The sequence below is a fragment of the Chanodichthys erythropterus genome, chromosome 15, assembly GCF_024489055.1.
Source record: "Chanodichthys erythropterus isolate Z2021 chromosome 15, ASM2448905v1, whole genome shotgun sequence".
Lineage (NCBI taxonomy): Eukaryota > Metazoa > Chordata > Actinopteri > Cypriniformes > Xenocyprididae > Chanodichthys > Chanodichthys erythropterus.
The window spans coordinates 31,120,434-31,143,490 of NC_090235.1; the positions used below are offsets into that span (position 1 = coordinate 31,120,434).

The 23,057-nt window shown below is 36.2% G+C and overlaps 2 protein-coding genes across 3 annotated transcripts in view; both read left to right on the forward strand.

Annotated features, from left to right (window-relative positions):
* Window positions 1-271: 271 nt before the first annotated feature.
* Window positions 272-5,244, forward strand: si:dkey-154b15.1 (RNA-binding protein 43). 2 transcript variants are annotated; one of them, XM_067412020.1, is made up of 4 exons: window positions 272-377; window positions 2,367-2,557; window positions 2,662-2,747; window positions 2,935-5,244. In XM_067412020.1, the coding sequence occupies exons 2-4, from the start codon at window positions 2,374-2,376 to the stop codon at window positions 4,255-4,257; spliced, it is 1,593 nt and encodes a 530-aa protein (XP_067268121.1). In that variant the 5' UTR covers window positions 272-377; window positions 2,367-2,373; the 3' UTR covers window positions 4,258-5,244. The 2 variants fall into 2 exon arrangements, with proteins under 2 accessions (XP_067268121.1, XP_067268120.1); XM_067412019.1 differs by lacking the exon at window positions 272-377 and adding an exon at window positions 430-521.
* A 1,551-nt stretch (window positions 5,245-6,795) lies between these two features.
* The window catches only part of myo1g (myosin IG), a 48,933-nt gene continuing 32,671 nt past the window's right edge, over window positions 6,796-23,057 (forward strand). Inside the window, exons 1-13 of the mRNA XM_067361815.1 lie at window positions 6,796-7,001; window positions 9,194-9,402; window positions 10,138-10,231; window positions 10,518-10,683; window positions 12,852-12,905; window positions 13,109-13,207; window positions 13,411-13,527; window positions 13,717-13,923; window positions 14,372-14,517; window positions 16,788-16,902; window positions 16,988-17,158; window positions 17,436-17,506; window positions 22,821-22,895. Of these exons, the coding sequence (XP_067217916.1) occupies window positions 6,907-7,001; window positions 9,194-9,402; window positions 10,138-10,231; window positions 10,518-10,683; window positions 12,852-12,905; window positions 13,109-13,207; window positions 13,411-13,527; window positions 13,717-13,923; window positions 14,372-14,517; window positions 16,788-16,902; window positions 16,988-17,158; window positions 17,436-17,506; window positions 22,821-22,895 (1,619 nt within the window). The 5' untranslated portion in view covers window positions 6,796-6,906. The remainder of the gene's footprint in view (window positions 7,002-9,193; window positions 9,403-10,137; window positions 10,232-10,517; window positions 10,684-12,851; window positions 12,906-13,108; window positions 13,208-13,410; window positions 13,528-13,716; window positions 13,924-14,371; window positions 14,518-16,787; window positions 16,903-16,987; window positions 17,159-17,435; window positions 17,507-22,820; window positions 22,896-23,057) is intronic.

Below are 23,057 nucleotides of genomic sequence, written 5' to 3' on the forward strand. Positions count from 1 at the left end.
TATTTTTACTCATATACACTTTTGCTCAAATTTTGCTCATTTGTAAATAGCTTTTTTTTCTAAATGGTTATGCTTGTAGATTGCATTTTTGAGTAATTTAAAAATAGAGTTTTTTGTGATTTTCCCTTTTTATGTATATCCTTGTAATTTAAAGCAGAATCAAATGTTCAACTTGTTCTTTGTCATTCAATCCGAGGCAAGTTTGCTACACCATTATAGATTATAATTACCAGAGATCATTTAAAGAGTTAAGTGCGAGCTGGCGCGCCCCCTTTTTCCGTGGAGACAGTTTCACTTTCACTTAAGAACGAAGACGGCTGAGTCTTTTTTTGCTATCTCACCCTGGCGAATGTATTTAGCTAAATAATCAGCCACAGGTACGGGTTACATACAATACATCATCAATCGCTGTACATTTATTGTTAAATTACATTGCATTTCCTGTTCCTAATGTTATGTCGGAACGCCAGTTATAAAACAAGTTTTCTACGTTTGGTGCTCCACTTTAAAAAGCTACAAAGGTATCCAACAACTTTCTGTTTCACTTATCTTGGGGGTTGTATTTTGTGAATTACGAATAATCTGAGAAACAACCAGCGCTTGATAGATTTAGTTGCCAGTAGTAACTTAGAACAAAATTCTGAAATACAAACAAACTCTCTCTCTTTTACCAAGCCGTCTACACTAGTGAAGCAAGTGAACGAATGACCTTATGGGGGAAAGGTTGCATTAACATGATGCAATCATGTTATTATTATTAATTTACTTCTATAAATTACTGTGCGAATGTATTAATTTATTTTTTCTTACATGTGTTTTCCTATTCATATTTTTATTTCATGTTTATTCTTTTTTGTTTTCCTTTTTGTGAGTTGTGGCTATATATATATATATATATATATATATATATATATATATATATATATATATATATATATATAGAAGCTTCCATGCTATTTTAGCTTGTTTCCACCACCGAATTAAAAAAAAAAAAAAGGTAATTGGGACTCAGTTTACATCTGGCAATTATGACTTTTTTTCTCAGAATTGTGTGATAAAAATTTGTAATTGCACATTATAAAGTCAGAATTACGTGATATAAAGTCGGAGTTGCGTGTTATAAAGTCAGAATTGTGAGACATAGGCCCGGTTTCACAAACAGGGCTTACATTAAGTCAGAATTATGCTTTAGTTCATTTAGAACATTTTAGTAGCTTTTTTAAAACATGCCTTAGAAAAAATTACTAGTGTGTGTCTTGAGACAAAACAATGGCAATAACATTTTAAAGGGTTAGTTCACCAAAAAATGAAAATTCTGTCATTTATTACTCATCCTTATGCTGTTCCACACCCGTAAGACCTTCGTTCATCTTCGGAACACAAATTAAGTTAGTTAAAATCCGATGCTCAGTGAGGCCTGCATAGCCAGCAATGACATTTCCTCTCTCAAGATCCATAAAGGTACTAAAAACATATTTAAATCAGTTCATGTGAGTACAGTGATCCAATATTAATATTATAAAGCGATGAGAATATTTTTGGTGCACCAAAAAAAACAAAATAACAACTTATATAGTGATAGTCTATTTCAAAACACTGCTTCAGGAAGCTTCGGAGCATAATGAATCTTTTTTGTCGAATCAGCTTTTCAGAGCGCCAAAGTCACATGGCGCTGTCACTCCACACACAGTGAAAAATACATTGTGGAACAGAGTGGATACTGACCACACATCGACAGACAAGACAGAGCAGGTTACTTATGATATTAAACAAAGTTCTTAAAGAAATTCAAACAATAAAAACCGTTTTGTTGCTCTTTAATGTGTCGTGACCATGGTTGTGACAGATTGCTGCAGATCCTCAGCTAAACCGCTCGTAAAAACCGATCATCTCTTCCTATTAGTCCATGAACATGAGAATGAATGTTGTTTCAAACGCGGAAAGATGTCAATACACACCATTTTACAAGTTTAACTCCTCCGAGGTTAATCTTTTAACTACTGGCTGCTTTGTCGGACAAAATGGCGGATGCGGCATTCTGATTGGTTAGATCGCTTGTCAATCAAACTCCCAGCGAAAGGTCAATTGAAGAAAAAACTGTCAGAATTGTCAGATAAAAAGGCACAATTATCTTTTAAATTGTTTTATTCCATGGGAGAAAGAAGCTTCCATATATCCAGGGTGTGATTCACCTAAACATTTTATCTTGTGAGATATCTATGTAAGCTGCAGTAACAACAAGAAGTTTGTTCCGAAAGCAAATCTACATTTTACGCACATTGGCACTAGAAAGAAACATATTGCTTCCATTTGTGTTGTAATAACTGATCATTTATAACTTCCTTCCCCAATATTTGTTGTTTTAGTTTTAATATGGCCATGAAGGAAATGGTTATTGAAGTAAACGGGCTCCCGGACAACTACCCCGAAAATATGATGATTGACAAATTAACCATGCACTTTCTGAGGCGCAGTAACAAAGGAGGAGATGTTTTAACAGTGATTTATCCCACCTCCAACAAAGGCCAGGCTTATGTTGTCTTTGAATCACCTGAAGGTATAATACTTTGTTTGCCTTTCTATTTAGTTTATCGAAGTTTAACATCATATTCCATGACTAACAATTCTTGTTTGCTTGTTTGTTTTCATTCAATGTCTTAGTACCAGGGGTCTTGCAACACACACATGTTTTGATAGTGGAGAGTCAGTTTTACCCACTGGACATTAAAAAGGTGCATCAACCTCAGGTAAGACACTTCATTGGTGAACCTCGCTGAATCATACAGAATTATGCGACTTACAATGCGACTCATCGCCATTCTCATAACATCGTGTTTCATTTGGATATTTATGCACAAACTAAATAAATAACAGCCCAATAGTGTGACATGGCAAAGATATTTCCTTAACATGCTTATGTTCATATTTTCTCAGCTGGACATGCCAGCCGAAGCATTCATCGATATGAACATGTTCTCCAATCACAGAAAACTCCAAGAACTTCTTCATAGCCATGGCTTTCAGGTGTCAGAGACCAGCCCAGGACAGCTGCATTTGCAGGGTTCCTTTCTTAAGCTAAAACTCATCCATCCCAAACTTGTGCAGTTTCTGTTTCAAGAAACTCACCTTCAAAGAGGAACACCTTCGCATTACACTAATGGCTACTCCTCTGTCTCCAGAGCTGAAAAAAGTGACTCCAGTGACTATGAATACAGATATAATTTCACATCGAGGCGCAATCACAACAATGGCAGCTCAGTGTATGCTGAGGGCAGAAGCATAACCTCAAGATCCACAGAGTCCCAATACCAACAGGCATTCTTGCAGAATGCATCTCTACTGGATAGAAGCTCTAGCACAGAAAGTCCCTTTAGCAGTCCCTCCAGGATCGATGAGGATTCCCGCACAAGCGTTCAGCAGCGGAATCCCTCATCTCCCAGGCAAAATGAGGAGTCCATCCCTGTGGATCCAGATGTGTGGAAGTACATAATGCACTTTAAGGAAGATTTTATAAATAAAATAAAATCAGATCACCACACTCATATTAATCCTAAAGTTGAATTAGGGGTGGTTATGGTTAAAATCTCAGGAGGAAACTTTGGGGAAGCAGCTAAAGAACTGTCTGAATTGATGCAGGAAATCACTGATTCTGTACGCACACAAGAAATAGACATGAATGCATTTGACGAAAGTCAGAAGAGAGACATTATCCAGAAAGTCCAGAAAGCTGACTCAATTCAAAAGATCTACAATGTTTTAATTAGACAGGAAGGTAACATTATTAAAGTGCTGGGGTCATCAAAAGACAGTTATGAAGCAAAGCAAAAGCTTCTTGGCCGGGATGTTGACATTGCACCGCCTAAACGCATGGAGAGGAACATTTTGCGACGCAGCAGCTCTTTGCCAAGACAAAAACCAAGGGCCAGAATGGAGAACCTAGACATAGATCAAATTGCAGCTACTGTTAGTTGCTCCTCTGCCTCACATTCCCAAACAGACTCTCAATCGCAGCAAGAAGTTCAAAAGGAAAGAGGTCGCCAGCCTTCTAAATCCAGTGCACATCGCAGGTCACAGAGCGGCTCTCGATTACAACACAAAGATCAAAAGAGTGTAAAGCAAGAACCATCAACTTATGTTCAGCAGGATTTGACACCCTCTAGTGGAGTTCAGACATCTAAACAAGGGCCACTACCTAAATTCAAAGCTTCTCTGATTACTGATAAAAGTATAAAAATTCTAAAACGACTGAAACCATGAAATCAATAATTCTACATATGAAGCCGTGGTTGAAAAATACACTTTAAGACTTTTTAGAATGAAATTGGCCAGACACTTTGACACTGTTTTAAGAGAGCGATATGACTGCTCTGTATTACTGATGGTTCTATTTCTAATAACATGTTCATTCACATGAATGTTCTGGGCTCAGTACCAAATTTGACAGCAATTTTGCAATAAAAAAAAAAAAAAGGTTACTGTGAGACAATCATTGCTTACTAATTTATGTGATGATGAGAACGACTCAAATAATACACATAATACGTTTTAAAGGAATAATTAATTTCATCATTAAAAACAATTATTAGTTTTACATTTTTGCTTTTAAACCCTCCAAAAAATGGGGCCCATCCACCTTAACTTGTATTGAACCATTGAAATATTGAAAACTTGTCGAATCTCAAAATCACACGGTTTTCTTTGTAATTATTGCCTTACATGTGATAAAGAAAATGGGCATATACATGTAACTTACATTAGATGTATATATTTATACATGTCTGATATATTTGCAGTATTTGCATTCGACATTCAGTTATTTAATTGTCTCTTTTATTACCATGGAGACTCAATGAGGAAGTGTCTTTTTCAGCATTCTACAGGAAATGAGGCAGGCCCTGTGGTTGACTTAGGGGCTGAACACCTCCCTGACAGGGAAAAAAGAAAAGAGAAACAAACTCAGCTCTCGTGTCAAAAAAGTTTGAATGTAAGAAATACCCTAATGTGCAGAGTTCCTTTGTTTTTCCTTATGATTTATAAAGCACTGTTTTTTTATTGTATTAATTGAGAATGTATATTTTCAAGTATTTCTATCAGATGTAGTTTTCTGTCATACAAAAATCCCCTTATGTTTTTTTTTTCTTTACCTGTAGTCTGCTATTTAAGAAATTCATTAGTCAGTTATGATTCATTGGTTGTAAATATTCTTTTTAGGCATTAAATTATTATTTTAAGCCATAACTGTATAAGGGCAAATAGGAATCTGTATTAAATTATCTGTAAAGTTTGTAATAGTTATACGTTTTTATATACATATATATATATATATATATATATATATATATATATATATATATATATATATATATCTATACTGTGACTACTGACTCATCTCAGCTCATTCTCTGATTTGCACTGTTCTCAAACTATTTAAATTGAATTAAAATTCCTTACAATAAATGTAATTACTCAACATCACCTAAAATATTCTGTTTTTTATTGTCTATAATTGTATAAAAGTGGAATGAACCGACATAATGACATAACATTTTGGCTTCAGAGCAATAAACAAGGTTTTGTCATAGGTCTGAACTTTCAGCTCTCAAATGTCCATTAAAATTAAATGCATTTCCCTCATGACAACTCTCAGAGTGTTTGGCATGGTAATGGGTATGACAATGTTGATATGTTTGGTCTTGGTGGAATAGATCTGCTACACTGCTGCTGCTGCAGAGCAAATACAGTACTTGCAACTGCCAGTACATACAGGACATGCTGCTGTGAGCAAGTAACACATGCAGCTGCTGTACAATATAGCGTACATGCATTACCCATAGCAGATCTATACAGGTGGAGCTGGGGAAGGAGGAGGGTTTCTAAGGCAAATGCTACCAAAGTATTTGAAGTTTGAGCACTCAAGCTCATTGGCTACTGATACAGCAGGAACCAATCACCAATCAACAAAGTGATTACAAGCAGGTTGAGTTAAAGGACCTTTTAGCCTGTGCCATCTTGAGTTTCATGACTCAACTTTGCATTTACTGTAGGTTCTTCAGTGCTTTGGTTGTCAATTATACACTACCACATTACGTGAACAGAATTTTTAGTATATTTGTAATACTGTGTAATTTGTAATTCATGTAATTTGTAATACTGTGAAGAACATGTTAATTTGGATTGTTTCAATGCTGATAGGATCACAACTGCTCCCAGCACCCTTATATTTCTCCATAAATGGCATGCTATTTATCCTTTCCCGTCTGTCTGTATCTTGTTTGGTCCTGTTGTTTATAGTGAGTAGGTTTTGCAAGAAGGGAACAGATCCGAGATTAATGTGTGTGGGCAGCCTAAGCACTAAAGATCTAGTTCTTGACAGTAGATCCACACTCCCCCATGATTGCAAGACTAGAGGAAGAGGGTGGTCTTTCGGAAATGCCATTCATCCTCTTATAAGATAAGATAATGATCTATAATGTCTTACAGCTTATTTTAATGAATACACATTCTTTGTACTTCGCAATGACTTTAAACACATGGTGAACGTAATTAAAAAGGAGTTAAGTTTAGTTAAGGTTTCACTGTGGATACTGTCAGGGCCTGTGGTAGTTCATGAAGATGCGAAAAAGACTTATGTTTAGTTCCCTCCCCCATATGAACAAAAATACACACATACATATGCAGATGCTGTCTTGAACAGGATGACATGCTGAAGCCTGCAGACCGCAGTCACTGACTTCACTTAGCACATACTCAGATCACGCAAGACCAAAACCTAGGCCACACCCACTCCACGTTCATCTCCTCTACCGGCTTTGAGAAGACGGCAGTCAGTGCTTGGTTCCTGTGCCTTTCTCATCACCTTCCACTTTTCTCTCCATTCATTTGTCCTTCAAATAGACTCCTGCAGAGATGGCGGAGCTGGAGGGCTTGGAGTTCGGAAAGTCAGACTTTGTGCTTCTAGACGAGGTCACTATGGAGCAGTTTATGGAGAATTTGAAGTTAAGGTAAGAGTGAACAGTATACACTAAGTGGTGGTGTGTAAAAAGACTCGATGGACATTATATATTATGAAGAACCTGACAAGACAACAGTAAACAAGGCCTTCAAAAAGGTTACTTGGTGTTGACATGAGGTGGTGTTGACTTGAGCGTTTGAAGCAGCTCATTTTGGGAGCTTTGAAGCTGTGATAAAGTCATTTTTGTATGTAGAACTTGTCCATTAAGTCTGTTTCACTGTCAAAAGTGAGTATTTAAAGTCTTGTTTTATGGTTGTAGTGTCTTTTTTATTTTAACCACTCCCTTCTTGGTAGAAAAAAAGGAGTGACGAGAAAATGACAGATTTTTAGAAGAAAAGAGTGGAGGGGAAAGAATGTGTCATATATTAATTTTGATTTCCCGCTCATAGAGATATCATTTGATGTTGCTGACATCAACAGCTTAAGAGACAAAAACATATCTGATCATGTCTTATGACAGCTGATAATGACCAGCCAGTCGAATCTTAGCGGTTCTGATGATGAAATCAAAAGTTTCTAGTTCTCCTTTACTTTAACATGCAGCATTTGCTTCCATGTCCCATATCTGTGATGTCATTGGTTAAACTGAGTTGAATCAGATGACCTTTTCACAAGACTCTTTATGAGTGTGGTGTTAAAATCTGTTTGCTGGCAAGTGTTGCTGCAAACTTCTTTTGTCTGTTACAGATGTCTGATACAATATGGGGGGAAACAACTTTTTTGTTTCTTGTCCTTTTGTGCTTTTAATCAGCTCTATGACCAGACCTCATGTGACTACCACACAATCACACATCAAAATACTAATACATTCATAATGTGTGGAGGAAAGGCATCCTACAAACTGAATCCTTAGATATTACTATTATTATGTTTTAAGTATTTGAATTATGTGTTGAATATGCTTGTTTTGTATAAAGTATTTATAACCTATAATGCATTTTAACTATCGACAGATATGTATTTTAGCTATACGGCAAGAATATATGATTTTACCTGTAAGCCAGCAAAGATGAACCAACATTACACTATATTTTTTCATTGTTTGAAATACAGAAAGTGAGTCATCTTGAGCCCCATTGCACTTCCTGTTCTCACTTCCCAGCCCTGTATCACTTCCTGCTGAATATGGGCGTGCATGACATTGAGAAACATACTGTGTCACATAATTAACATCAAGTTATGACACTTGTTTCCCCTTGTTAAAATTTAAATTTATCACTGGGGAAATAGTATTACAGTATTTGATATCAGCCCTACTGTGCAAAAGTCTTAGGCCACCATTAGATATTGTTTTAGCAGTGGTATAATGACCATATATTATTTCTCAGTCTCTTTATTAGAATATAACCAGAAAATACAGGAAATTTGTGTGCAGTAAAAAGAAAAAACAAACAAACAAACAAACAAAAAAACAACAGAAAACAGAAAACCTTCTATAGGTTAAAGTGGCAAGTATGCCGTGACCTCTCCTTACACTTGAGCAAAAGCAGGAACCTGGCTCTCTTAAACCTAAATGGAATGGAAAAGGACTGGAAGGCCAAGAAAACTTTCAAAATATGATGAGAAGTTTCTCAGTTTCTCAGAAGTTTCTTTCTTTTTTTTTTTTTTTTTTTACATATTTTCTGTATTTTCTGTATATAGCCTATAATATATATATATAGTACTGTGCAAAAGTCTTAGGCCACCACCAGCTTATATTATATTATATTATATTATATTATATTATATTATATTATATTATATTATATTATATTATATTATATTATATTATATTATATTATATTATATTATTTTCACAGCATTAAAGTTAATCATTTTAGTACATTTTTAGTATATTTTTTTTTATTTACAATAATTTTAATTATTATATTTTCTATGATTCCAAGTGAAAAATAATGTATTAGGCTTATACTGTAAGGACATGAACAAAACAGACAGTCCTCTATGTATGTTTCTCTTAAACCTCTATGATTTATGATTAATTGAATCCCAACTCACCTTACAGTAACACTCAACACATTCATCATTTGTTCTTTCATTTGTCTGTTCGGACACCAGGAACTAAAGCAAACTAGCATATGACGGAAACAATGAGTCTATTTCTATGAGTCTATGAAAGCTATTTCTAACTGCTCTATTTGACACATGCATATTTTTCACAGTATTGTTTGTTGTTTTCAGGTTTGAGAAGGGCCGTATCTACACTTTCATTGGAGAAGTAGTAGTGTCAGTCAATCCGTACAGACAGTTAGATATCTATGGGAAGGAGGTCATTGAGGACTACAGGGGCAGAGAACTGTATGAGAATCCTCCTCACCTTTATGCAGTCGCAGATGCTGCTTATAAAGCCATGAAGAGACGAGCCAAAGACACATGCATCGTCATTTCAGGTACAACAACTACTAAACACACCCACTGCTGAATAAAACAGAAGACACTGGTTCAGAGGTGGATTGTTCAGAGGTCATTCATGTTGCAATGATCAAAATAAAATAAAATAAAAATAAAAAAACTGGAGAAAATAGACCTAGTCAAGCTCAACAAAATGCACAGTGAAAATAACTCATATTTAACCCGGTTTATCGGCCTATTATTCTATAGTCTTTTATACAACTTCCATGCTGCTTAAGCATAGCACTGCTATGACCTGCAGTTATACACAGCAAAATCTCCTGAGTTAAATTAGCTCTGCTCAGAGTACATATGGTCCCTCTCTAAATAGTGTTAAAATAACACTAAAGCAGAGTTAAAGTTAATTAGATAATTAAGCAATTAATTGAGTAATGATTGCGCATTAGTGATGAACACCTGCTGTTAACAAGCAAAATCACTGAAGAAAAGAGAAACACAAGAACTACAATTGACTTCAGTCACAGTCTTATTAATTGCTTAATTATATCATTAACTTTAACTCTGCTTCAGTGTTACTTTAACACTATTTAGAGAGGGACCATATGTACTCTGAGCAGAGTTGATTTAACTCTGGAGATTTTGCTGTGTACTGTGTGATGAACCACGTACAGAGAGTTTGCCCTGTGTGCCTCTGATGGGGAAGGCCAAAACTGATAAACAAAGACTTTACTGTATGGATTAGACAGTTTCATTCAAATCTCAATGTGTTTCAGGTGAGAGTGGAGCAGGCAAGACTGAGGCAAGCAAGTACATTATGCAGTACATTGCAGCTATTACCAACCCTAACCAGAGGGCAGAGGTCGAGAGGTCAGTTTCCTGGTGACGTTAACAGCGCTGGAATTTCAGGGATAATGCTCTGAATATGTTTTGCATTTAATAACAAAATAATTGTATTGCTTTTATTGGTCTATAATATATTATAGTCAGATTTGTATAACAGATTATTTGAAGAATATCAAATGTTCATGTTTACAGACTATTTTGATAATTTCTTATTATTGTGCTCTATCTGCACTGACAGAGTTTTTTTTATACATATTATAATGTTTATAAATGATTTTTTGCGTATTACTGTATTTGCATCCTGCTACAGTGTGAAGAACGTACTCCTGAAATCCAACTGTGTGTTAGAGGCCTTTGGAAATGCAAAGACCAACCGCAATGACAACTCTAGCCGCTTTGGGAAATACATGGACATCAACTTCAACTTTAATGGAGACCCCACAGGAGGACACATTAACAACTACCTGCTGGAGAAGGTAAGAACACATCAGTATCATATCAGTACAAAGTAAAGCGCATCATGAACATGACATCTAAATATGGAACTTGACATTGGCAAAAATAAATTGTTAGTTTTGAATGTGGTGATTTTATATATAAAAAATCAGCTTGGACTTGGAAATATTGGAGTGTTTTTTTTAAATGTGCATCGATAATGATTATTGTTTACCTTTGCCTGGTTTATTCATCCCGTTAAAGTTCGCCCCATGTGCCAACACAATTAATTCAAAGGTATTAAACAGAAGTTGCCATAGTCTTTTCATCCCTATTGTGATGCATTTCTGAATGAAACGGCTTCTAAAACAAGAACAAATGTAGGGTTGGACAATGTCTCGATATTGTACATCGAGAATTGATTGGATCATTGGATGGTTATGGTTTGCTATTGCTGTGATCTCATGTGAGTGACAGGTAGTCTTGCCCTCATGCCAGTAAACACATCATGTGAGGCATGTGAGTATGCTGCTGGTAGCGGATCGTTTATAGCCTTTTCTCTCAGCAGCTGGAATAATGAAACTTATCATTTTGATAGCGGATTGTTATCCAGAAAGGTCAAAATTACAATCATCAGTGACAACTGGAGATTCACCCGTAATCAAAAGCAAAAGACTTTGGATGCAGAGTAGCTACAGAAATTGAAATCTACAGGTAACGCTAATACAAACTAAATAAAACCATGCCGATGCACAACCCACGGAAAGACGATAATTCCGCAAATAACTGCAATTGCAGGTTTCAAACAGAGATGGCGACAAAGAGGCAAAACTTAGGTACTGCAACTTTAAATACCTGTTAGGTACTTTATTTCCACTTTTTGAATATTTTCTTAATTTTTATTTAAAATAAATGCTACTCTGAGCTGATATGCAAAGAGAAAAGAGAGAAGAATGAATTTGGTAAAAAGCAAATTCGAACACTAGTTGGAACACTGCTAAATGCACTGACTAGGGCTGCGTTCGAAATCACATATTCTCTTGAGTGGATACTTATTTTAAATAAGCAATTACTTCACAACCTCTAAAAAAGAACATTCTATATAGTATGACCGTGTGTGCAGTATTAATGTAATATGGAAGTACTATTTTCGGCATGTTGTCATTATCATGTGACCTACTCGTGTTAGTTTTGTCGCTTCACTGCCATTTACAAATCTTTTCCCAATGGCCTTATGGGATAGTAAAGTGTCCATCGTATACACACTTCAGAATCTCTCCAAAAGTAGTGGGTCATCCGGTTACTTTTTGCTGTGAACTCAGACACACATCTTTTGCCACATGCTATTTTTCGCCTACTATATAGTGATTATGCTATATGCGATTTCGGATGCAGCCCATGTTGTCAGCAGGATTTCTTTTGTAATTTTGTCTGGTCCAACCAGATAATGGTGGGCGGAGTTAGTGTAAATAGCCTCTGCCAACAAGATTTTGAAAACAAATTTGCACTTGGTTATAGGCCATTACTGCAATACTGCAAAATATAAGTATCGTTAATTTTGATTTCATGGTGACTTTAAAAAACAGAACAGTTTTGTGATATGCCTGTTATTTATAAATCTATAATAAAGTGTTAAATAATGACAGTTCTTTCTTAGTTACGTTTTGTCAACATCCTGTCCAACTGATATAACAACGGAAAGTGCTCAAGGTTGCTGTGGTTACCTTGTCATGGTTACCTTGCTTACTTTCAGAAACTACAAGAAAAAACTTTTACTTTCACTGAAAAAGCTGTCTAAACATTTGAAGCATTCCTAAAATAAGTTTATATAAGCTTAGTTTATGAGCTATTTATATTAAAAATGTATTATTTTTGGTCTGTTGAGGGTTGTAACAAATATAATGCTGCATTTACAAAAAGAATATTTCAAAATGAAAACAAAGTGTTCAGCTGATGTCACTCTGGAAGTCTTTGTATTTTTAGAAATTATTAGTGTAGATTGTTCTATTCAATTCAATTTGCATTTCTTTGAATAGCACTTTTGACAATACATATCGTTTCAAAGCAGCATGTGTCTACATTACAATTTAGAGTGATCTGTTATTTAGAGGTGACTGTGTGTCCATTTCAGAAATGTACATTGTGGGACATATCAATACCGTGTAATACAAAAAAGACAATTAACACAAATACTGTGCTGTATTTACAGTCAAGAGTTGTTCAACAGCATGAAGGAGAGAGAAACTTCCACTCATTTTATCAGGTGAGGTCTTCTGCCAGGGTATGGTAAATGAAATTATGATTTAGTGCTAACTGCTGCAAGAACTGTGTGTAAATGTTTAACAGACGTGTAGGTCAAGATAATGTCTTTATCTTAAATGTTTATGTGTGTTAATGTGACCAAGTTTTCCTAATGGATGAATAAAACTGAACTGAACTAAACATTTATGTGATGTGTTCATACAGGTGTTACGGGGAGGGTCTGAAGATTTGCTGAAGTCCTTATATCTGCAGAGAGATCCCGCAGGATATACCTACACCAGTCAAGGAGCCTCCGTCACACTTGTACGTACTTATATGAGTATACTAATTTAGAAACACATAACCACTTCACAAGCTAACCATTAGCATTTTGCTCTTCTATAGAGTTTTAAACAGTGTTTCTGTATACTTATGAATTACTAATGCAAAATGTAGCATGCACTATTTTTATGTATTTAAGTTCCTCTCTTTTTCTGTCTCTTTGTTTTGCCATATCATCTTCACAGGCGTCCAATAACGACTCCTTATGTCACAAAGCTGTGATGGCAGCACTAAAAGTGATTGGCTTCACTGCCGAAGAGATCAGCTCCATCTACAAGATCCTCAGTACTATCCTGCACCTGGTCAGTCCCACACTGCCTGCTGTGCAAGATTGTTTTCTATTGTTTTTCAGATTGTAGTTTAGATTACATCTTGATATTTAGCTTTTTTGTCTTAGTTTAAACCTTGTTTTGTTTTATTTTTAATAATTTGAAGCATTGGAAGTGGCCCCGGCCCCCTTGTTTAAAGGCCTTGCAATGTTATTGTTTCAGGGTAACCTTCAGTTTACTACTGATGGCGAACACGTCGTAATTGTCGGAGAAGACAAATTGAAGCACATTTCTGAGTTGACGTCCACAGAGTCTGAGAATGTCATAAAAGCACTTCTGTACCGCACAGTGGCAACTGGGGGTGGTGAGGTCATCGAAAAGGGACACAACGAACAGGAAGCTACCTATGGAAGAGATGCTTTTGCCAAGGTATTGTACCCTGTCCTGCAAAATGTTTCCTTGTTTGTGGATCATCCATCATCTAATTATCTTAAAATCTATTAAAATATACATAAAAAATATATTAAAATCTAATTTTCTTTCATCCTTTAAAATATACTAGTTTATTGTGGTAGTAAACATGCTCTAACTTTCAGAACTCAAAAGTCCCTCTCCATTTAAAAGACCATATTGCAGCAGAAACAGCTCATTACAAAACTTTGTGACATCAAAAGGTTGAATATATTCACGCATGAACTCCCACATTAAATCAACAATATGTGTTCAATGTCAGGGTCAGGGGGAGGGTGGAAAATGCAAAACTGTTTCCACTTGAAGTGGTCCTTGGGGGAAAATAAAATAATAAATGTTGGTATGACCTTGCTGTATTATATGTTCATATAATATGTTGTCATTCTGGCATGGTTTCCATTTTTAGGCTTTATATGAGAGATTGTTTGCATGGATAGTGGGTCGTATCAATGCTGTTATTGAAGTGAAGGACTACAATCCTGCCCTGCATGGCAAAAACACTGTTATAGGTGTGCTGGACATCTATGGTTTTGAGATATTTGACAACAACAGGTCAGTATCATTTATGTATTGTGTAGCTATTAACCCTATAAAGCCTACTGTATACTGATACACAAATTTCTAAGGCCTCTAAATTATTAGCATCATCAGAACTTTCTTGAAAATTCTGCTTCTGTCGTCTGATTGATTGTTTATACTTTTTAAGCGAGTAAAAGGCATTTTAGTATCATCTAAAAATACTTTAGATTCTGGTACAAGTATCTTTTTGCTGTGAAATCTTAACTGATTTTTATAAATCAAACAAAGAATAACTTTTTTATATTGTTAGTAATATGTTTTGAGATGAATACTAACTGGAATAAAGCAACTTAAGTTTACTTTATTATCCATACATAATTATTTAGACAAATCATGTGAGTATCAAATATGATACATCAGGCTTTTGAGGAGTGTTTATTTGTTCATCGTTCTCAATATGTCATTCTATATGAGCCATAAAAGCCTGATGTATCAAATATGATACTCAAATAACAAACAAACAAACAAAAAAACACATATGCAAACTTAAATACAGTTGCTGGTCATATAAATAGAATATCATCAAAAAGTTGATTTATTTCACTAATTCCATTCAAAAAGTGAAACTTGTATATTATATTCATTCATTACACACAGACTGATATATTTCAATTGTTTATTTCTTTTCATTTTGATTATTATAACTGACGACTAAGGAAAATCCCAAATTCAGTATCTCAGAAAATTAGAATATTACTTAAGACCAATACAAAGAAAGTATTTTTAGAAATCTTGGCCAACTGAAAAGTATGAACATGAAAAGTATGAGCATGTACAGCACCCAATACTTAGTTAGGGCTCCTTTTGCCTGAATTACTGCAGCAATGCGGCGTGGCATGAAGTCGGTCAGTCTGTGGCACTGCTCAGGTGTTATGAGAGCCCAGGTTGCTCTGATAGTGGCCTTCAGCTCTTCTGCATTGTTGGGTCTGGCATATCGCATCTTCCTCTTCACAATATGTTAAGGTATTATTATTATTATAAGGTAATATTGTTAAGGTCAGTCGAGTTTGCTGGCCAATTAAGAACAGGGATACCATGGTCCTTAAACCAGGTACTGGTAGCTTTTGCACTGTGTGCAGGTGCCAAGTCCTGTTGGTAAATGAAATCTGCATCTCCATAAAGTTGGTCAGCAGCAGGAAGCATGAAGTGCTCTAAAACTTCCTGGTATAGGCTGCGTTGACCTTGGACCTCAGAAAACACAGTGGACGAACACCAGCAGATGACATGGTACCCCAAACCATCACTGACTGTGGAAACTTTACACTGCACCTCAAGCAACGTGGATTGTGTGCCTCTCCTCTCTTCCTCCAGACTCTGGGACCTTGATTTTCAAAGGAAATGCTAAATTTACTTTCATCAGAGAACATAACTTTGGACCACTCAGCAGCAGTCCAGTCCTTTTTGTCTTTAGCCCAGGCGAGACGCTTCTGACGCTGTCTGTTGTTCAAGAGTGGCTTGACACAAGGAATGCGACAGCTGAAACCCATGTCTTGCATACGTCTGTGCGTAGTGGTTCTTGAAGCACTGACTCCAGCTGCAGTCCACTCTTTGTGAATCTCCCCTACATTTTTGAATGGGTTTTGTTTCACAATCCTCTCCAGGGTGCGGTTATCCCTATTGCTTGTAGACTTTTTTCTACAATATCTTTTCCTTCCCTTCGCCTCTCTATTAATGTGCTTGGACACAGAGCTTTGTGAACAGCCAGCCTCTTTTGCAATGACCTTTTGTGTCTTGCCCTCCTTGTGCAAGGTGTCAATGGTCATCTTTTGGACAACTGTCAAATCAGCAGTCTTCCCCATGATTGTGTAGCCTACAGAACTAGACTGAGAGACCATTTAAAGGCCTTTGCAGGTGAACCTTTTCACAATATTCTAATTTTCTGAGAAACTAAATTTCTTTTAATAAAAATTAAAAGAAATAAACATTTGAAATATATCAGTCTGTGTGTAATTAATGAATATAATATACAAGTTTCACTTTTTGAATGGAATTAGTGAAATAAATCAACTTTTTGATGATATTCTAATTATATGACCAGCACCTGTATTTAGTCTAATGCTTCAATAAACCGTTTAGTTAAAAAAAAAAAAAAAAATTATTTTATTTTTTAAAAGATTTTTTATTACCTAACTATTATTTAATATATCAGGCTTTACATGGTTAATATTGCTTTACATTAAAATTGTACTTTTTTGAGTGGTTTTAATGGTTGATTTTTTTTCTTATCCATTTCATGGCCCCAGCTTTGAGCAGTTTTGCATTAACTACTGCAATGAGAAGCTACAGCAGCTCTTCATTGAGCTTATTCTACGACAGGAGCAGGACGAGTACCAGAGAGAGGGTATCACATGGCAACATGTGAGCATAATATACTACAAGATATATCAACCCTAAAATATAATCCATGCACCTTTTCTCTAAATTGGACTTTTCTTTCTCTCAGATTGAATACTTTAACAATCAGATCATCGTGGACTTAGTGGAGCAGCCTCATAAGGGGATCATCTCGGTCCTGGATGAAGCCTGTCTCACTGCAGGGAAAGTCACAGATACCGTCTGCCTAGACAGCATGAACAAAAAGCTGGGCCAGCATCCTCACTACACGTCCCGGAAAGTAAGCACTCAGAACAGTCATCCATTCCTTCTTGTCTCAGCAATCCTCAATCATATCACATAAGCATAAAGTTTTAGGCCTGTCATGAATTATAGAACAAAACTGCAACCTCATTTAACCAGACTGGTTGTTACCTGACTTGAACTGCACTGTTGCAGTTTGGCAGCACGGTCAAAGGGGGGCAGTGCGCTTTCACAATACACGCACATGGAAACAAAAACAAATGGAGTCTTATACATGTTGATGCCATAAAACTCAGACAAGTCTTTTTTCACAGCTCTGTCCTGCAGACAAGACCATGGAGTTCAATCGAGACTTCCGTATCCGACACTACGCAGGAGATGTCACGTAAGTGTTATAAAGTCCATACGACAAGTGCAGGTGATGTGAACATGCTGATGTGGAGAACTTGAAATATTACTAGTATTTCACTTCAGCAGCTGTGACAATAGCTTTCTCAAGCAATTGTACAGCGAAAAAAAAAAACAAAAAAAAACAACAACAAATTTCAGCACTCTTTCTGAAACAAATGTAGCTGAATCTAAAACCTTTGTGTATTGTTAAGAACACATACAAGCTACAGTCTCATTGCCACCATGATCTGCCATTCAGTCCTTAAGGTTAGTTCACCCCAAAATGAAAATTCTGTCGTTAATTACTCACCGTCATGTCGTTCCACATCCGTAAGACCTTTGTTCATCTTCGGAACACAAAATAAGGTATTTTTGATCAAATGCGAGAGTCTGACTCCTCCATAGACAGCAAGTTATCCACCACTTTCAAGGTCCAGAAAGGTACTAAAGACATCGTTAAAACAGTCCACGTGTCTGCAGTGGTTCAAACTTAATTTTATGAAGTGAAGAGAATATTTTTGTGCACAAAAATAAAGACTTTTTTCAACAATTTCTTCTCTTCTGTATCATTCTCCTACGCTGTTTACGTTCAGCGCTTCCAGGTTCTACGTCAGAACGCCGGCTCGGTATTGGTTCATGTGAGCAGCACGACGCATGCGTGTGAAGCGTGATGGAATTTTTATTTTTGGGTGAACTAACCCTTTAAAGGCAAAATGAGAATTCACAACACATTTAACTTTCATAATGTGACAGAAACAAAATGATATTCAGCTGTAAATAAGGAAGAAAAAAAATTGCATTTATAAAATTCCATTTACACTCCATTAAAAGTGAGGAACAAATTTTGGGGGGATTTGTAAAGACAGAAACTGACATGGAAATGTAGGCCATCTGAAGATGTGTAGGACTACAAACTTTTTGGGGCTCATATATACGAATTCAACATTGCTTATGCAAATGTAAAGATAAACAGGCAATCACAATGTGCATTAATATAATTAAATGCACAAATGAGCATCATTTTAACTGCTTTGTGATAATTATAAAACTGAAACTAATTTCCTAAAAATAATTATTTGCCTACACACACACACACACACACAAACACACATTGTACAGAAACTGGGCCATGCCTACCACACATTTTTCCAAGAGCATGTTTCGATTTCCTTGCCCATTGATGATGAGTGTCATACTTCCTCTGAACCATAAAGGTATTTTTTGAGCATTCTGTTGGTAGAGTTGATGTGCTTTGCACTTTGCACACATTGCACTTGGATATAAGAGGAATTGTGATGTTTTAAGAGGGATGCGTTCAGGAACATTTTGTGCATTTGAATGTTTCCTATGTTCACATTTAGGATAATTACATACACACGTCTTTATAAATGAGGCCCCAGTTTCCTATTTTGTCCCCCAACAGATACCCAAACGTTAGTTTTTTGCACTTTTTATCCCCCATCAAAGCATAGAATTTGTGATCATACAAAAAAAAAACCTTAAAAGAGTCTATTTTAGTATTATGATTTCATTTTTCAGGATGTGACCATTTCAGCAAAACCTCTGAGTTGTCATCTTGTAGTTATGTTCATTTCAACATGATATCGCCTGAGACATAAGACCTTCAACATAACAGAACAGAGAGCTAGGACTTTTTTTTTTCCCCCCTTAAAATGTGAACAGGGTGAGGTTTGATTTATGTTGACTTTAGGTGTGGATCTAAAGGTGAAGTTCCTTTAAAGGTTGTAGGATGCAATTTTATAAATATATACGAAATTGCTGTTTGTGCAGATGCCTGCAGTTTGCTGTACCTCAGCAAAGGCTGTGTCCTCATTTAGAAAATAGCAAGACCTTTTTCTCATTGAGGAATGAGGAGCAGAGAGAAGCTACTGGAGGGCTTAGCTCTGAAAATAGATGACACATTTTTCACTTCGGTTTCCTTTTCGTTCCTTAATGAGGATGTGCTCAAATGTAACTGCGGAAGTAACTGATTAAAGCTAAATTGTCTTGAAGTGAAGTTTCGTAGTGCATTTCTTCAATTTACTTTCATGTCAAAACTATCCCCTGATCTGTTTCTCGTGAATCTGAGGGGGTGAATCGTGAAAGCCAGTAAGAGAAGCCAAGGAGCGAATTGTAAATTCAGCGTTTCTTTGGCGACCAGTCTGAGAAATAGGATGAACTGTGTCGGCAGCCACGTGTCACATGCTTGATAATTGGGTCAAGAGTGCAGAGGACTCAGTCCTCAGTACTGAATGGCACTATTATGGCAACCCTGCAGTTAAACCTCCGAGCACGCTCACATTTTTGTGACAATCGCTTTGAATCTGTCTGAGAATGCATTGGCAACACAGATCTCCTAGATGGTTGCCTGTCTCTCTCTCTCTCTCATGCAGACACACACACTAGGAAGTTCCCTTAGGATGAAGACTGTCAGAACTGGGATGTCAACTCCTCAGTCACACTTACAAAATAAAATCTGTGAGCTCCCTTAGGCTCAGCTGTGTCAGTGATGGAGGGAGGTCTCGCTAAATATACACCCTGACCAACCCCTTATCAGACCCCCTCAAACCATGACCCATTTCCCTCAGCTTCTGTCTCTCTCTTCTCCTCCCTGTCTGTCTTTTTATTTATTTATTTCCTTTTTCCCCACTTCCGTTAAATTTCTCCTTTTTATGTAGTCTCCATTTTGGCTTTGTTCAAAATATTTAGAAGTACAGTGCAGTTGGAGACTTAAAGGAAAAGGCCTAGTTCACCCAAAAGCAAAGTTTTTGTCTTTATTTCCTAACCCTGTTATGTATGTATACAGCACAAAAGAAGATATTTTGAAGAATATTTCAACCTTTTACAGTGAATGTTAGTGGAGTCCAAAACAATATTGGACCCAAATGACTTTAATTGTATGGACAAAAAATATATAGTACAGAGACTTTTTCAATAATGTTTATGATGTTTATCTCTATTATTGCTTATTTCAGAATTTCTTAAACAAAATTTAACAGTTATGACATTAATTAAACATTACAAGATCAAAATTTTTAAAAATGAAACATACACGGATGAATTGTTCATCCATGCATTTAAAAAAATGTTTCTTTTCATTTCATGCCAACATTACTCTTAAATTAGTGTTGAATTATTTTTCAGCATGTAGTGAGCTAATAATTCCATGTACTTACTTCCTCTTTCTCTCCTATGTTTCGTTCCACAAACTCATCTCACATTTTACCATATGATCATTTCACACTTTATAATAAGCAGCATCATACCTCATCACACAGGCACTGATAAAGAAGCAGATGCATTTTTTAAAGCCAGTATTATTAGCTCAAATTAACTTCTTCTGTAACACTGTGACTTTGAGAATTCTCAGTCTTGACTTGGTTTGTATGTTTTAAGCACAGATTGCTCCCTCAGAAACCCTCAGGCTTGCTGTTGTACCCTCACTCTCGCCCTGTTTTCTGGAATTCACCCGGGCTACTGCAGAAGGGCCATAGGGCAGCATCTGTCCTCCCAGAACTGCTTTTACCCCAGTGATATTGCAATTCCACAGCCATGTGGCCATGCACATGTTTGACTGTGTGTGTGTGTGTGTGTGAATACATGTGCATGTGTTTGGAAATGTATAAACAGCAAATAATGGGCACTTGCATGTATTATGCAGTGTTGTTTCTTAAGTGAATTAACACGTGTCTATGTGCGTGGGTCTAACTGTTGGTGTAGCACATCTGCGCTTGCTAATCCGGTCCACAGAGCTGTATGGACTCATGACTGCTTTTGTACCTGGCCAGCACACGCAATACTTTCCATCAAGCAATTCACACCTTACATAACCAACAAATCACACTAAATAGCTAATTCTATTGTTTGTTGTTTGTTTTCTTGGCACTTTCATGCATATTTAGGATTTTTGGTATGGTATTCTTGGTATTCATGGTCCAAGTTTCTTGGAGTACTGCAGTGGGTACGGAAAGTATTCAGACCCCCTTAAATTTTTCACTCTTTGTTATATTGCAGCCATTTGCTAAAATCATTTAAGTTCATTTTTTTCCCTCATTCCCTATATTGACAGAAAAACACAGAATTGTTGACATTTTTGCAGATTTATTAAAAAAGAAAAACTGAAATATCACATGGTCCCAAGTATTCAGACCCTTTGCTGTGACACTCATATACTCAGGTGCTGTCCATTTCTTCTGATCATCCTCGAGATGGTTCTACACCTTCATTTGAGTCCAGCTGTGTTTGATTATACTTGATTAGGAAAGCCACACACCTGTCTACATAAGACCTTACAGCTCACAGTGCATGTCAGAGCAAATGAGAATCATGAGGTCAACGGAACTGCCTGAAGAGCTCAGAGACATTTGTGGCAAGGCACAGATCTGGCCAAGGTTACAAAACAATTTCTGCTGCACTTAAGGTTCCTAAGAGCACAGTGGCCTCCATAATCCTTAAATGGAAGATGTTTGGGACGACCAGAACCCTTTTTTATCTGTAGCAAGACAAACATAAATAGTGATGAAATCCAAAATATTAAATGCCTCAGATGTATATTTACTGAGTAATCCACTTTTTTGTAGAGGGGGGTCAAAATGACAATTTTGGTTTTTGATTACTGAAAATGGTTAAAATTAATTAAAATTAAATTAAACAATTTAAACATGGAGCTGAATCTAAAATAATCTTAAGATATCTTTAATACTTCCTTTTTATTGCAGGTATGCAAAAAAAAACAAAAAGTGCTTTTGGACATTTTGAACGGTCACTGTTGGCATATAATGAAACAATGATTGCCTAAGTCAACAGATTTTACTAATAGATCTATCTCTGTGAAAAAATAAAATAATGATGCTGCCATCTTTCTAAAGTCATTTTTACACCCCTGTAATTTGGCTCTAAATCTTATGAGAAAAGTGTAATTTTGACCCACCCCCATTTTAGTTGAGATTGCTTCAGTATTTTTGCATTTGGCATAAAAGTGTAATAGCGCCATGTCCTGCTCAACCTTCCCCTCCACACCATTTCCTGTCCTGTGTAATAATTGCAAAAAAGCTAAACCAGAATGTATGTTTTTATCTTTTAAGTATCTTATAAGCCTTATGAAACATGTTGTTCATGCCATGCTGTTAAGATAATGGTCCAAGTTTAGGTTTATGTGTGCTGTATGAGTCATCTGTACCTGGGTGAAATGAGTCATGAATGAAGGAGTGTTCAATGAGTGCTTCAACCACTCACTCAGTCAGTCAATTAAAGTAATTTCCCTTTCTATGTCAAGCCTTGTACTGATTTCTCTTGCACTTTCCTCTCAGGTACTCAGTTGAGGGTTTTCTTGATAAGAACAAGGACCCGCTTTTCCAAGATTTCAAGCGACTGATGTACAACAGGTTTGGGGGACTTTCTTTCAATTAAATAATCAATATACCCAATAATATCAATATTTTTTGTGTGGATCAAAAGAACAATTGTTCATATTATGATTCTTGCAGTATATAAGTCTTCTGATAACTTTATGTGACAAATAGACCAAAATTTTAGTTTAACTGAAA

Bases quoted from the DNA above. Each gene is read 5' to 3' on its own strand.
- si:dkey-154b15.1 (XM_067412019.1), top strand. From the start codon at position 451: ATGTTATGTCGGAACGCCAGTTATAAAACAAGTTTTCTACGTTTGGTG. The intron at 2,558-2,661 runs GTATAATACTTT...TCAATGTCTTAG, and splicing joins TGTCTTTGAATCACCTGAAG to TACCAGGGGTCTTGCAACAC. The intron at 2,748-2,934 runs GTAAGACACTTC...ATATTTTCTCAG, and splicing joins AAAAGGTGCATCAACCTCAG to CTGGACATGCCAGCCGAAGC.